The sequence below is a fragment of the Oncorhynchus mykiss genome, chromosome 17, assembly GCF_013265735.2.
Source record: "Oncorhynchus mykiss isolate Arlee chromosome 17, USDA_OmykA_1.1, whole genome shotgun sequence".
Lineage (NCBI taxonomy): Eukaryota > Metazoa > Chordata > Actinopteri > Salmoniformes > Salmonidae > Oncorhynchus > Oncorhynchus mykiss.
The window spans coordinates 51077346-51093901 of record NC_048581.1 but is presented as its reverse complement, the minus strand read 5'-3'; the positions used below and the strand labels follow the sequence as shown (position 1 = coordinate 51093901).

The 16556-nt window shown below is 41.3% G+C and overlaps 1 protein-coding gene across 10 annotated transcripts in view; it reads left to right on the top strand.

Moving 5' to 3' along the window:
- Nucleotides 1–13788, top strand: part of LOC110493206 (plasma membrane calcium-transporting ATPase 1) — a 162759-nt gene extending 148971 nt beyond the window's left edge. For 8 of the 10 annotated variants that reach the window (XM_036950054.1, XM_036950060.1, XM_036950055.1 and 5 more), the window contains one exon: nt 2994–13788. In XM_036950054.1, coding sequence (XP_036805949.1) covers nt 2994–3236 — 243 coding nt within the window. In that variant the 3' untranslated portion in view covers nt 3237–13788. The remainder of the gene's footprint in view (nt 1–2993) is intronic. The other 2 variants (XM_036950058.1, XM_036950056.1) reach the window with 1 other exon arrangement.
- The last annotated feature ends 2768 nt before the right edge of the window (nt 13789–16556 follow it).

Below are 16556 nucleotides of genomic sequence, written 5' to 3'. Positions count from 1 at the left end.
TTTTCACCCATGACCTTTTCTCCTTTCGCTTTCTGATCCAATTGCTGCAGGCCTTGATTCCCAAACCTTTTGCTCTTTTTCTTATTTGTCTTTCACTCTGTTTTCTCTGATACTATTCCCCATGTTGCCCTCCTTCATCTCTTGCTTCTCTCGCTCTGCGTATGTTTCCATCCTCTCCCACTCGTATGTCTCTTTCTACTCCTCTGTCTCCCTCTCTTCTCCCAAGACGCTCTCCTTTCTGACTACAGGGTAACAATAACAGACCAGTAGTTTTCATCTTTGTTTTACCGTGTGTGTGTGTGACTATTTTCTTCCTGGCACGGAAATGGAGCAATGAAAAATGGAAATATATTTTGTTCGACATCACAATGCTCTCTTAAACACATACACACATAGCCAGAGAAGTCTGCCTGAAATAAGAATTTAAATATCCCGAATCATCACAGAGGTTGGATGCTGATTGGATAGTCTGTAGAGATGAGGTCCACATACAGTCCACCAAAGTAGAGCTCATTTCTCGTCATAATCAGCCGCATCATGCCAGAGAATGCTGTGGAAATGGAAATGATTGGATTTGACCCTTTTTCATTTTTTCTTAGTTCTCTCTCACACACACACACACACACACACACACACATACTACCGTTCAAAAGTTTGGGGTCACTTAGAAATGTCCTTGTTTTTGTCCATTAAAATAACATCAAATTGATCAGAAATACAGTGTAGACATTGTTAATGTTGTAAATGACTATGGTAGTTGGAAACAGCAGATTTTTTTAAATGGAATATCTACATAGGCGTACAGAGGCCCATTATCAGCAATCCTCACTCCTGTGTTCCAATGGCACGTTGTGTTAGCTAATCCACGGTTATAATTTTAAAAGGCTAATTGATCATTAGAAAACCCTTTTGCAATTATGTTAGCACAGCTGAAAACTGTTGTTCTGATTAAAGAAGCAATAAAACTGGCCTTCTTTCCACTAGTTGAGTATCTGGAGCATCGGCATTTGTATCTGTAGCATCAGCTCAAAATGGCCAGAAACAAAGACATTTCTTCAAAACATTGTAAGGCTATTCTTGTTCTGAGAAATGAAGGCTATTCCATGCGAGAAATTGCCAAGAAACTGAAGATCTAGTACAACGCTGTATACTACTCCCTTCACAGAACAGCGCAAATGGGCTCTAACCAGAATAGAAAGAGGAGTGGGAGGCCCCCGTGCACAACTGAGCAAGAAGACAAGTACATTAGAGTGTCTAGTTTAAGAAACAGACGCCTCACAAGTCCTCGACTGGCAGCTTCATTAAATAATACCCGCAAAACACCAGTCTCAACGTCAACCGTGAAGATGTGACTCCGGGATGCTGGCCTTCTAGGCAGAGTTGTAAAGAAAAATCTCAGACTGGCCAACAAAAATAAAAGATTAAGATGGGCAAAAGAACACAGACACTGGACAGAGGAAGATTGGTTAAAAGTGTTATGGACAGACAAATCTAAGTTTGAGGTGTTCGGATCACAAAGAATTCATGAGCTGCAGAAAAAATTCAAACATGCCGAAGGAGTGCTTGACTCCATCTGTCAATCATGGTGGAGGCCGTGTGATGGTCGGGGTGCTTTGGTGGTGGTAAAATGGGAGATTTGTACAGAATAAAAGGGATCTTGAAGAAGGAAGGCTACCACTCCATTTTGCAACACCATGCCATACCCTGTGGACGGCGCTTAATTGGAGCCATTTCCGCCTTCTGACGAAGGCCGTGAGGCTGATGCATAAGCTTATTAAAGATCAGTGATACGATCGAGCAGTGTGCGGTTTCCGTTTCCCTTCATGTATGTTTTGGAAAACAAGGACATTTCTAAGTGACCCCAAACTTTTGAATGGTGGTGTAGGCAACTAGACGGAGAGACATTGTGGTGTGGTACAGATTATAATCTAATTAGGTTATTGTAGGGAGTGTTGAGTACCATCAGCTTCATAAGTATCTTTGAGTGTGTTTGTGTGTGAAAGGCTGAGCATGTGTGTTTGTGTGTGAAAGGCTGAGTGTGTACTATACATGTTTCTGTGTGAAAGGCTGAGTGTGTACTGTGCGTGTGTGTTTGTGTGTATGAAGTGCATGTTTTTTCCCCCATTGCAGCGTCAACCTTTCATGCCCGCTACCAACGTCTTCTCATCATCTAGCTCTTCCTGCACTTTCCCTCACCACACTCCCACCTATCACACCAAATATCCCACTCGTCGTTGGTCGTCAACCAGGGAGCCCAACAGACAACTCCCTCCATCCCTTTATTCATTGAAGAACATTGAGATGCTGCCAGCTAGCTGTGCTGTTCTGTAGCTGTGTGTAGGCTGGTGTGTTGGTGTGCATCCTAGCGTCACAGTGATAAGAGACTGCAGCTTGTAGCCTCAGATAGCACTGTATGTGTCAGGGTGTTTGGGGGAGGGGGGGGGGTGTTGTAGAATTAAGTAGCTGTGTGGTTGTGCTCCTGATGCTTGCTAAATATCCGTCCACCGTCATCATCAAGTGTTCCCACCTCGTAAGTTGGTATTTTAGTATTATTCTGTGTTTTTGTGCTCTATTTGTTTTGTGGTGCTCCTTCTCTATTTTCCACTTCGCTCTTATGTACTGTATTGTAGTGGACTGGAGGTTTTTGTGTGTATGATTTGGGGGTTGTTTGTCTTCCTTTTGCTTGCTGTTTGATTTAATGATCAGTGAGTGATCGAGACTGCAAAGAGCGACCATGACATCCCAGAATCCTTCACATCCCACCTCTCACTGACCACCTTTTGCCCCCCCCCCCCCCCCCCCCCAGCAGATTACCCATAAACCCCTGCCTGTCTGCCTGACTCCTCTCATCACCATCAACACAGGAAGACCGAGCCAGGACCCTCATACTAACTGTCCTTTTTATTTCTCTCTCTTTCTCTCCATCTCTCCCCTCTTTATCTCCCCTGTCTCTCTGTCTCTCCCCCTCTCTCTCTCTTCGGTCTCTCTAAAAGATTAAGGTGGTCAATGCGTTCCGTAGCTCCCTTTACCCGGGGCTAGAGAACCCAGAATCCAGAAACTCCATCCATAACTTCATGGCCCACCCTGAGTTTGTCCCCCTGTCTGAGGAGGAGGCGCAGATCCCTGAGAGAGAGGAGTCCAGCAGCGATGAGGTGGATATGGAGATCCAGCCCATCCCCAGCTCCTCGACTGGGGGGGGAGAAGCTCCAGACGTCAGCCACGAGACCTCCTGCTGATCACCTCCTCTCTTCTCCTCCGCTCTGATCTATCCATCCACCCGTCGGCCAGCTGGCTCCCCCCCTGCAGTTCCTCTCCTCCACCATGAGGAGGACCAGCGGTGCGCCCCTCAGATCCTTAGACTCATCCCACAGAGGGTGCACCCAGAGTGGGCAAGGGGTCCCGGTCCCAGCGCCTCCCCCTCTTCACCTCTTCCCTCCACTTCCTGAACCCTACGCCCACCTCTCACCTGACCACCCCCACCTTGCCATTCTCATCGGCTTGCACTGACTGTGTCGCGTGTGCCCTTTAAGTCTGTGCAGAAGAGTGACATGCAGAGCATCCAATCACATTGTGCCCCTAACTCATGGGTGGGAAGGACCATTTGGGGTCCACCAATCTGCTCCGTCAAAGGCCGTAGCCTGTCCTTCTGTCCATCTTTGGGGTTTTATATCATTTTCTTTTTTTTTTTTTTTTTTTTAAACCTCAGAGTAGCCTAGAACTGAAACGCAACATGTTTATCCTTCTGTACTAGCTTATACTCTGCATACACTAACTGGCACAGAACTTTAAGAATATACCCATGTGTACATTAATATTGTATGTACATACATGTAACTGCCAAAATAAAGAAGACACTTAAGTGAGGGATACAAAGTATATTGAAAGCAGGTCCTTCCACACAGATGTGGTTCCTGAGCTAATTAAGCAATTAACATCCCGTCATGTATACAAATATCCAGTTGCCCATTATTTTGGCTTCGATGGTTAGAAGAAGAGGCCTCAAAGGAGCATAGGGGGTTTAAAGTGTGTGTACGTGTCTCAGTCCCTCGATCTCAACCAAACTGAACGCTTATGGGAGATTCTTGAGCTGCGCCTGAGACATCATTTTCCACCATCAACGAAACACCAAATTATTGAATATCTCGTGGAGGAATGCTGTCACATCCCTCCAATAGAGTTCAAGACGCTTGTAGAATCTATGCCAAGTCGCATTTAAGCTGTTGTGGCAGCTCGTGGTGGCCCAACGCCCTATTTAAGACACTTTTGGTGTTTCCTTTATTTTGGCAGTTAACTGTATATATGCTTTATAGGCTCAACGCTCCAAGCTGATTGGATGATCAGATGTACATGGCCCATGTGATTAACAGCTTTCAGCTACTAAGTTTCTCTTCTCTATTTCTCAATCTGTGTTTTAATTGTACAGCATGTACGCATTTGATCTGTTTTGAAGCAGGATGTACTAATGGGTTACTCAGTTCAATGCAGGAAACCATGTCTTCATTGATTCTGACACACTACAGCGTTTCAACGATATAGGTTCAATCATCTAAACATCTCTCACTTTAATTTGGTTCTTCTGGGTCCATTTTTGACATGATTCCATTATGATTTATCCTGTTTTTGTTGAAGGACAGTGTAAAGAATGCTATGATATTTTAACAGAAAAGTGAATTCTCTTAAAACAACATTTTCAAAGTAAAGCTTGCAGCAGGCTAGAGCCAGAGGGCACCCCCTCTCTGTGGAGCAGGGTCATGGCAAGACGATGTGGAGGTCTCCCTCATCTGATGACCTCATCCTTATCTCATCCAATCAGGGTTCTGGTTTTCCCCAGCCCCTTGAGAGTAAGTTGACAGCTTATGAAACTGCCTCTATGGAGTACGATTAAGAAAGTCAGAGTGAAGTGAATGATATTTCACCCCCATCGCTCGTATGCATGACGTATATTATCCGTGTTTCATCTGTGTTGAGTAGAATGGGAATTTAGAGATGGGTTATGTGAAACAATATTTTGGGGTGGGGTTAGGACGTACGTATTCCTGTGGACAGAAATGGGTAATTGTTTTTGCTTTAGTCTGTCTCAACAAAAAAATCCACAAAAATGAAAAAGTCCACACAAATACATTCTGTACCTTAACAAGACAAATCTAGTCCTCGTTTTACACTGTCGGCGAAGGGGCGTTGGGCTTGTTCCTGTTAGCTCCAGTGTGCGTGTGTTGTATGTTGTTATCGAGCATCACTGTGTTGGCTGCAGAGTGACACAGGGGACTATCGATCTCTCCCATCATGCCTCTGGGAGAGCCAACCGTGAGCGGCCCAGATATAAATCCAATATCTCCCCCTCCCTCCTCACCCCGCACCGCTCCCTCCCACCCTCCCTCCTCCGGGCTGCTAGGATAGGGACACAGCACATCCCCACATGTCAACCAACCACAGATAATGGTGTAACAATAAGAGGAATACTCTAACAAGAAGAAGAAAAAAAGACTCAACCAGAGATGTGTATGAGAGCTCCTGTATTCAGTAGTGTATGTTGTCGTCAGAGGTGTCATGCCCGTAGGGGGCACAGGGGCACGTGCTCCCTCAGATTTGTCATGTTTAAAATATCTTTTTTTGGGGGCCTTTTTTTTTCTCTCTGTAATACTACTAGGCACTTAGCAATTTTATATAACTAGCTACCAAGAAACCATTTCAGGCTATCAATACAGTTAGAGTAGCTAGCTTGTCGTCCTCTTAGCTGGCATGCCCGCTGGCAAGGTTGGTAGACTTCAGAAAAGCAAGCAATAACTAAATGTACTGAATAAGACTCACATTCCTTTCAATATTGTACCAGAGATGCAGAGAAGTATATTTTGTTTTTTTGTTTTTTTTTAAGAACCACCAGTCAGAAGGATACAGACAGCTCAATTGGTATGCTTAAATATTCAGAAAAATATACATTTTTTTACATAGAATTAAGCATAATGATTATGGCTCTAGATTACAGGAAAAAAAGCTGCTTCAGATGTTTGAAAAATGCTAAATTCTCCAATTTATGGTCGGGGGGCTTACCACCCCTCCGGACCACCACCCCAGCCATCCTCACGTACTTTGTGCCCCCTAAGATGTGTGGGGTGCATGATTCCCCTGGTCATTGTTGTATATGATGGTAGAGAGAGTGTTAACTTGGGCTGACCCCATTTTCCGCCTCCGGCCACCAACTCTGTGACAGAGATTGTGACGCCCTCGACAGGACGTGTGCTATCGATTACCAGTAATGTACTACTGCCATATTTTCAACCTTATTTTCATATCTAGGTTGCTTACTTCGATAGAACCCTCTGGTGATACGCCTTTTCTACTTACTCAGAGCCATATTTTCTAGGTTGTCGTTGTTGTTTTGTATCCCATCGTTATTGAGGTTTCCTTTCTATTCCCCCTGACCAACAAAAAAAAAACAAAGACAAAATAATGTGTCACTGCCGATACAGTATATAAGTCATGGACCACTACGATGTTTACAGAACATAGTCAGCCTGATGCAGTAAGCCTGCTCCCGCTGCACTTCACTCCAACCGGCTAGTCTCCTTCATTCCCTTGCTTTCGTGAGTCTTAGTACATAATTATGGGGAAGCTTTCTTGCATGATTTTCATAGAAACTCAATGTTTTTTGTTCATTTTTTACAATTCTTCTTCTGTATTTTTATATTAAGTACTTTTTGGAAATATATAAATATGTATAGGCTGAAGAGTTTTGATGACAGTACAGACCATGAATAAGATCAATCGACAGTGTAACATGTTTTTGCCGTTCTATATACAGTATATTTATGCCACATTTGTAAACCATGCTTGGTCGTCTGATGCTGGGGCTAACTAAATTAAAATAAATTGTTTACTCACTGTAGGTCATGTGATCGGACATACTCTTTCAGCAATCTAGGCTTGCCGCCCCTTTCCCTTTCACTATATACAGTCTTAAAGAGAGTATCTTAAATTCTGTTATTTCTTTCAATAGCTTAAAGGGATAGTCCGGGATTTTGGCAATGAGACCCTTTTATCTGGGGCGGCAGGGTAGCCTAGTGGTTAGAGCGTTGGACTAGTAACCGAAAGGTTGCAAGTTCATATCCCCGTGCTGACAAGGTACAAATCTGCCCCTGAACAGGCAGTTAACCCACTGTTCCTAGGCCGTAATTGAAAATAAGAATTTGTTCTTAACTGACTTGCCTAGTTAAATAAAGGTAAAATAAAAATAAATAAATAGAAAATCTACAGTACTTCCCCAGAGTCCGATGAACTCGTGGACACCGTTTTTTATGTATCCTCGTCCAGTATGAAGGAAATTAGAGGTAGTTTCGGGGGGCTAATGCTAAAGCAATTGTGCTAACACTAGTTAGCAACTTCCTTCAAACTGCACCCAGATACATAAAAAAACGGTGTCCACAAGTTCATCTGACTCTGGTGAAGTAAATAAAGGGCCTCATTGTCAAAATCCCGAACTATCCCTTTAAATCAAATGTGGTCCAATGAAAGTGAGTGAAATAGAACATGGTAGTATACAGAACATTGAAGATTTGCTAAATTAATTGGGGGTATATATATATATTTTTTAATCTCTATATAAATGTATTTTGTTAATTTTTTTCTGTTCTTTCAGACTAATATGACTGCGAGTTTAACTTATTTTGTGAGAGGATCGGTGCTCTCGGATGCCTGTGTAGTGACGTTAGTCGACTTGTCAAAGAGGGCATGAATTTCATCCAAATTCAGCATTACCCTTTTAATTCTAATGGCTTAGAACACTGTTTATGGGAAGAGAGTAGAGCTGTTAAACTGGTAGTGACATCACTTCCTCTTCCTGTTTTTGTCCATAAACAGAAACTAGATGCCTTCGTTGTGGTGTCCGTTCGACCATTAGACAGTCTCATTTTGGGGACACATTTTCAATTGGAATCCTTTCTTTTCTTCTGACTTACTCTATTTGGAAGACTGCGCTTATACATTCAGTATGTGTAAATATTGTCATAGGATGATTTTGAACTTAACTTATAACTCTTGGTAATGAACAGGGGGCAACCAGTCAGGGATCACCGAGCATAGCTTTAAGAATGTTCTGCCAAAGTCTTGCTTTGTACAATCGTTGCTTTTTTGTCCTTTTTTATTTTTGCACAGATTGTTTTAAACGATTATTGTCAGGTGAAGGCGTTTTCCTTGTTTTCCATCTTCCCAAAATAGTTCATGTTTTTGCATGTAAACGTGGACAGAGAATACAAAGAGCTTGAAGCGTCACTAAGATTGTCCCTCTTCTATTGCCATGGCCTTGGTTGTGCTGTTGTGATCTCTTACTGGTTGCCCTCCCATTCCATCCCACAGGTGAACATATACTCCATCCTCTAGAAACACCCCAATGTTTTTGTTTGTTGTTTTTGTTTTTGTTTATTTGTACCTTGGCACAACTGTACAACAGAAGCAGACCAACAGGTCTGCATGTCTGAGGTGGAGGGAGAACTAAAAAACGGCTAGACCGACCTGATAAAGCCGATGTTTGGTTTCTCTGATGGATAAGCCCACCGTGGCGTCTGACCAATCTGTAAGATCTGTTCCTTCTCATTGCACAGGTCTCAATAATGACTCATGTATGACAAAATGAAATTGCGAAGGCATTGTGCAATACCTGTCAACTGTAATGGACTGCATTGCTTCTCTAAAGCTTCTCTTTCTTAGATAGCTTTTTATTTCTTTCGATTTGGGGGATTTCTTTGGGGAAGCTTCTCCGCAGTTGTAAATAATAATAAAAAAAAAAAAACGGTTTGAAAACTGGAATATCACAGTTTAAAGTCATAACCCCTTATTTTACGTAGGACGATATTTACCCGAACCAGTTCTTGTGTTTTAATACATTTTCAATTGTATCTCATTGAGAAAAGACCGAAAAATAACTTTCTGTCATTGATATGATGCACAGTAATAGACACTGGTGTTATTTTTGTATAAACATAATACCATCTATGTGGCATGCATGATGTATAAACAAATGTGTGGTTTAAAGCAATATGTCCAACCTGGTTGATTGGTACTTTCGTGTTCTGTGTAGCTTAAACCACGCTGTACTAAAAGAGGAAAAAAAAGACTGTAGTGTTTAATATATGTGTTCAATGTTCTGCATGGTTAAGTATGGAATGAGACATCCCAAACGTTGACTTGCTTTCAAAACAAAACTTGCACGTACAAACTCGTACACATTTTGACTCCGTTTCTGTCCCCCGTGAAACATACACTGAGAGGATGCTGCCTTTGAAGATATGGAATGGATGGATGTGCGAGTGAACGGGACTTAAATTCAGTTGCACAAAGATCTGTTCAATGAAGGGTTTTATCTGTAGGTAGCAAGTCCCTGTTGGGTGCTTCATCACTAGTGTTGAATGATTCCTACTTGGTTATTAGCTAAGGTACTTCTTGACTGTATCCTGTGTCTGTTCATTCCCAATGTGTCTCCCAGCAGGCATGCAGTCGACCATCCTACTTTACCCCATCTCACCACAGAGGCCCGACGTGATAACCAACAAAAACGCCATACACACAACACTGCTGTTTATCATGCATAACGCAATAATAGTTTTGCAGTTAATATTTGTTTTATTTATCCATGTGAGGAGTCATTACTTTGAGGTTTTATTGGCATTTTAGAACATTCCTAAATCAGTACCCCCCATGCTGAATCTATTTCACCACCAAATGAGAAGTAATTATGATACCACGCTGTTCATTGTTTATTCCATCATCCAGCCACAGCCACGGAGAATCACTCTCTACCAAGGTAGGCATTTGCTCATCAACTCATTTCACACCTATCACATAAATCGATTTCCTCATTGCCCTCCCTCAACTCTCCTCTCAACTCTCCAACTCTCCTCTCTCATTCCATCTCCCTCCATCCAAGGACAGCGCTCATCTGTCAGTGCCAAACAGCAGTCAACCTCTCTTCTAGCTGCAGCATCTAGATGCCTGAGATTCTTCACTGGTTTATTCAACAGTTCTATCCATTATGGTTTCTTTTTAGTTGATGCTTTGTGGCTCGTACACAAATCGACCACCACAGTTTGTCTTTCTCCCTTTTGATATTTCGCTAGTTGTTTTTTCCTAGAAAGGCTGTTGCTCTGTCAGTGAGACCTGTGTGTTTTGTCTCTTTGTGTCTTGGGGCCCCAGCTTTCCATGTTGATAGTCCTGCACCATCTGCCCAGACTTGCTTAGATTACCAGGGCTCAGATCTCTGTGTGTGTGTGTGTGTGTGTCTGCGTGCAGTCACCAAGGGCTATGGGGCAGAGCAGAGATGTTTGAGGCCATACGTCTCTTGTCTAGTTAAAAAAACGTGGCCAACTTGCACCAGAGAAGAATTCGATCTCGGTAACAAATGAATGGTATTCCGCTAGTGTCGACCGCAGCCTAGCTTGTCTCTTCTTTTCTACTCTGTGGGTTGAGCTGCTGGTCCAGAGGAGTAAGGCATAAGAGAGAGAGAAGGAGAGCTTCTCCTCTGTTCTTCCTCTGAGTCGGTGTCGTTTACATCACCAGCTACTGTGACCATCACAGCTGTGCCTCGTCTTGAACACCGCTTTCAACTGGTGTCTCTCTTCATAGCTATGCTGTTGAAACCAGGCAGTTCCATAGACCGAAAATATTTCTGTTCCCAAGGAGACCTGTCCGAGAAGGCGGCTGATTGGTTGGCTTGGTGTGAACATAATTGTACAACCATTTCAAAGAGCGCTGTCTTGTTTTGTTATGTTGAACTGTGTTAACACTGACAGCTTTTGAAATGTGTTTTGCTAATTTCTCTCGCACTTTGGATGAGCCGTTGTTTCATCACCCTGGCCTGTGCTGACGTTAATGCAATCATGACTAATTCTGACAGGCACTCGGCATGGTTTGGCGTTAAAGTGAAATGCGTTTTGGCTTCATGTTCCCACAGCGCTGAGATACTGAAACAGTCAGGCCTGTTGTTTTTGATTGACGCAGGAGAAACAACCGCAGCATCAAAGATAAGGGAGGAATTAAATTGGCTGAAATTGTTCATTAAATACGTTGCTGTGGTTCCTTGAATTGTGTGTGTGTGTGTGTGTGTGTGTGTGTGTGTGTGTGCGCACGCATAATAATGAATGTGCGAATATGTGTGTGAGGGTTTGTATTGAAGCTCATTTTCTGTGGGCACAGTAACGGTCTGTAACAGTTCTTGGAGGTCCTTTTGAGCAGCACTTTTCCTCAGTGTGTGTCTCACCTGACAAACATACAGACACAACACACATTCGCTGTACTCTCCATATCCCCCTTTTGTAAATAAGATTCATTATCATTCTAAAATGTCACCCATGTTTGCTTCAAACTATGCAACAATATTCTACAATTATAATACTGTTGTTTAGTTATTTTCACAGTTCTTCTCTTAAAGGCCCAGTGCAGTCAAACGTGATTTTCGTGTGTTTTATATATATTTCCACACTATGAGGTTGAAATAATAGGGGAGAGTGGGTTAAGTTGAGCCTATGGGGTAAGTTGAGCAACCATTGTGTTAAGGAAATCATAAAAATAAATTATAATTTGACTAAATATTTAAGAAAGTAATTTCGTGGAGTCTGAAGGTAGAAACCATATGGAAAAAGTGGTAAGCCAGTTAGATTTTTTAAAAACAACAGATTTTAGCCAAATCAAATGAATTTATTGTGTCAGAGCAGCGTTTCCCAAACTAGGAGTCTTTTGAAAATGGGGTCGCGAGAGAAACTCTGACAATAATCAAAACATTAGGTCCGTAGCCTCCGGTAGCCGCTGGAAGTGGTTGTAAAAAAACAGAGCCATTTTTGTTTTCTTCCTAATGTGTGTGTCTCTTTCTAACGGTTTAGAAATAGTATTTTGTTTCCCTCTACAATGCCCACAATGACTCAATAGAACAGAGTGGACAAGACCAGGCAATAAGTCAGGCTGTTGGAAAAGGAAAATCATCAACAATACATTATTTTCTACACAGAAGATCATACAAAAGTATTGCCTGAGGATCTGAACTTCCCAATACCTTTCTGATGCATTTTAGTCACTTCAACCCATACTTCCAGCAGCATTAAATACTTTCAAAAATACTTTCAGACTGATTTGTAATAGACTGTCATAGCCCAATTACAAAGTTAACATTGTCAATTGATTACATTATTGTCTTTATATGGTGGGGTCGCGATTGATTTAAAATATTTAAGATGGGGTCCCGGAACAAAACTGTTTGGAAACCCTTTTGTGTAGAGGTTTCATGATGCTTGTATCTAAACCAAAGTAGATCATTTTAAGATGTTTTATACATCAGTCTCTAAAAGCTACATTTATGAGGTCCTAAATCAAGCATGAAAGTGCATCCTTGTAGCTGTGTGGGCTAATATAGTCCAAATGTGTTTGCCTTGGGGCAAGTTGAGCCCATCGTTGAGCCAATGGCAAGTTGAGCCCATCGTTGAGCCAATGGCAAGTTGAGCCCATCGTTGAGCCAATGGCAAGTTGAGCCCATCGTTGAGCCAATGGCAAGTTGAGCCCATCGTTGAGCCAATGGCAAGTTGAGCCCATCGTTGAGCCAATGGCAAGTTGAGCCCATCGTTGAGCCAATGGCAAGTTGAGCCCATCGTTGAGCCAATGGCAAGTTGAGCAAATTGAAGTGTTTTCTTCCCAGGCATAACCGCTGGGATATGAAGTAACAGCGGTGTTTAAAATGGCACAACGTTTTTCTGAGGTATTAAAGCCTTTGTTTAAAGATGCTTCAAAATGACTAAAATACAAAAAATGCGATTTGTGATTGTGTTGAGTTGTAATTTGGGAAACAAAAGATAGGCATGGTTTTAGAAAGGTAGGGATAATATTTAATTTAGTACAGATAATTGTAGGAGGTTTAACTTATCCCATACCCTGGAAAAAATGTGCTAAGAGACCACTTTTTGGGGACAAACTATGTTTTAAAAACTGTAATGTTTACAGTACATTAATTCTGACTATTTCCAGGGATACACAACATCCTGAAATACATGTAGATATCTTTGTTAGAAAGAATACTATTTCCTTGACAGAGTGATGCTGAATATAAAAAATGGCTCAATTTACCCGTCTCCCCTACTGTGAAATTGTGAAAATGATGATAATGACTGTTCAGTGTAAGAGCTGTTGAAAAGACCACCTGAAATCTTAGGCTGTTTTGGTGGGATGGAGTTTAGGCCTGCCTGGTGATATCACCAGTAAATGAGTTAATAGACAAATGACAGCTAGTTTTCAGTTTTCCCCTCCTCACTCAAACCACTCCCAGACATTCCTAGTAAAATTGCTCTTTGCTAAGAAGCTATTTGTACTTTATTTTTGACCATTTCAATTGAAAACAATCCCCGTAAGGTACTTAACTGTTACTCTGAAATGATTTGCTATTGAGATAAAAAAAAACAGCTGCATTGGACCTTCTAACGCTCTCCTCCTCTCTCCCTCTCGCGCCTCTTTCTTTTTGTCTGTGTGCTTGTTTATGTCTCAATGGATGCAGTCGTTTCCCATATTTCAATTCTTTATACTAAAAGAAAAGCTGGTGTATTATGTATGTGTGTGCACGATGTGCACGCACCCTGAATTTTTCTTTACTCTTTTGTAATATACGATCATGTGGAATGCCTTGGTCTTTATGTCCTGTTGTTTTGAATTTAACAGAACAAAAAAAAATGATAATCAAGCAATTGAGGTGAAAGTTATTATAAATATATATATATATATAAACAAATCTATATACATAAAATAAAGCCATTGGAATTTGAAATACATTGGTTTCAGCGTGATTCTTTTTGTCATGGTTCATTGTCTTGTGATTCAAGTCAGCCAATCTTGTGTTCAATCACTATTTCACTGAAGGTTTTTTTTATTTTTTATTCTCTGATACAGTATCACAATTTATCCTTCCTCTCTAAACATTCAGGCCTTCTAGTTATGGAAAAAGTCCATGCTGATTTTTCAAGAATAGAGATGTTGCTCGAAGAGTTGTAAGAAAGAGTAATTTATTTATCCTCTTAGTCCATTCTTTTCATGTTCATCAACTTATTTTTATTCTGGATCCTTCTCATTTTCGCAAATATACAGTTTTTTGTTTCTCTTTCATGAAGTCAAGGTCAGAAAGGGTTTTAATGACATCAAATAAATGATCAAACAGCACCACCGTGTGGGTAACATTGGTATTCCAACATTGGTATTCAATCAAGCCATCAATCAAATTCTCTGTACCATATTTTGTAGCTGATAGAGGACTGTTCAGATTCCAGCATTAAAACATTTAGGTTTTCCTAGTCTATGGCCTAAGAAATTATGTACATAGCCAATTGATTTATCAATTGAACTGATATTTGAGCAACAGATGTACAGATCTATCTTTACCTACCAAATGAGAACAACAGCACAAGGTCTTATTCTGTTCTCAAGCGGGCAGCTTGAGTGTGTTTACAGGGTCACTAGGGCCTAGTTTTTCAAAATGAAAATGAATCCAGATCAAAATTATCCTGTGTTGGGTTCAATTCTGTTCCCCTTCAGATGTGGTCCATCCTTACTTTGGATGCAATTTTACTGAACAAAATCTCTAACATATCACATCAAATGATACAACCAAGAACATTTTATACAATACTGAAGGAGGAACACAATATGAGACCTGGATTGAAGCAACACACAATAATTTGATCTGGATTAAATGTTTTGAAAAACTGCGCCCAGGTGGATAGTACTGATAGTATGGTACCGGATTTGATTTGACGGGCAGTAGAGCCTGGGTGTAGTAAGACCATCACACCACTAGAGGGACTATACTTTCTGAATCAATGGGCGGCAGTAGGTCAGGGCTGTGCAATAATACTGCATACTCCCTTATCAATGGAGCCACAGTAGGTCAGGTCAGGGCTGTGCATGAATACTGCATACTTCCTTCCCTCCTAGAAGTAATCAATGTTCTGAAAAAATGGATTGGTTGAAGAAACTTTGAGACCCAATATTGTTGTTCAGCTAAACTCAGTTGGACAATTAAAGGAAAGACAGAACATTGCTAAAAAATGCACAAATAAGATATAATATTTCAAATGGGTGAATCTTTCATTTAAATCAATTAAAAGTAGCTTTGTTACCTCAACCTGATTTGAAAACACAAGGTTGGCGTCTCACAACAATGGAATCGTGTTGGAACTTTTAATGCCAACATGGTGACCGTTGAGAAATTCAAAGCATTAACCCAGCTGAATTATGTCTGCACATTTTAGTGGCCTTTTATTGTCCCCAGCACAAGGTACACCTGTGTAATGATCATGCTGTTTAATCAGCTTCTTGATATGCCACACTTGTCAGGTTGATGGATTATCTTGGCAAAGGAGAAATGCTCACTAACAGGGATGTAAACAAATTTGTGCACAAACTTTGAGAGAAATAAGCTTTTTGTGCGTGTTGAACATTTCTAGAATCTTTTATTTCAGCTCATGAAACACGAGACCAACACTTTACACTAGTGTTCAGTGTAGTTGGTTGCTGGTCAGAGGTCTTCAACAGTGAGAGAATCCAGCATTATAAACGCATACCGTAACTGCCCAAGCTCTTTTCTTTTTCCTTTTAATTTCTCTCTCTCGCCCACAGACCTTTAACGGCGGGCTGCATTTCTCACCTAGGGAAACCTGGCCCGGAAGGTGTCAAGACGACTGCATTTCCAATGGCAACTCTCTCAGTGCCGTGGTAACGGGAGACTCCACTGTGGCAGGTTCATTAGGGGGAGGGTTGTGTTATGTCAGAGAGCTGAAGAACAAAACAGCTCTAAGGCCCAGGCATCTTAACTAGTGGTGAGGTGAGGTGGGTATGCTAACAGAGAAGTTCAACCTACTGCCCACTCAGTCTCTTCTCTGTTTCTTCATGCTTGTGCTACAGTTTGTTGACTGACACTCAAGTTGAATCTGAATGCTCCTCACAATACCCAAGGACCCAAAGCATCAAGATGTTGCTGAATAGCCTTTGTCTTGTACTTCACAAACACTGTAAATAAGATTGATTTGGTATGCATTGGAATGACAAGCACCCCTATTCAAAGCGCTCTCTTTTGATTTAATGGTCTTTCAAAACTGTTTTTGAGAGAAATTGTTGGACAATGCTGATAAATCCTCTCCTCCTCCTACCTTTCATTAAACCAGACAATGTAGACAATACCTCAACTGATGAAAGCTATCCAAACCCCAAATCCTGAACATCAGAGGAATTCAATTATGCTGATACAAATAATCTGATGAATTGCACGTTTTCCCCTCACAACCCTACTTCCTCTGGGAAAAACACCAGTCAAAAGAGTAAAGACACTAGACAAAAAGCTTTGAAAATCCATTTTGGGATTGGAGTTTATTCCTACATTGACTTGGCAATTTGAACATACTGTATATTAGCATATCAATGGCAGGGAATTATTTGTGTCTCTATTTGAGGAAGGGAAAAAAACGGAGTGACATTTTATCTTTAGCAGTGTGACGTGTGACTGTGTAGCCTAATTAACGAGGGGTGTGGGTGTATGTGTGAGGTCA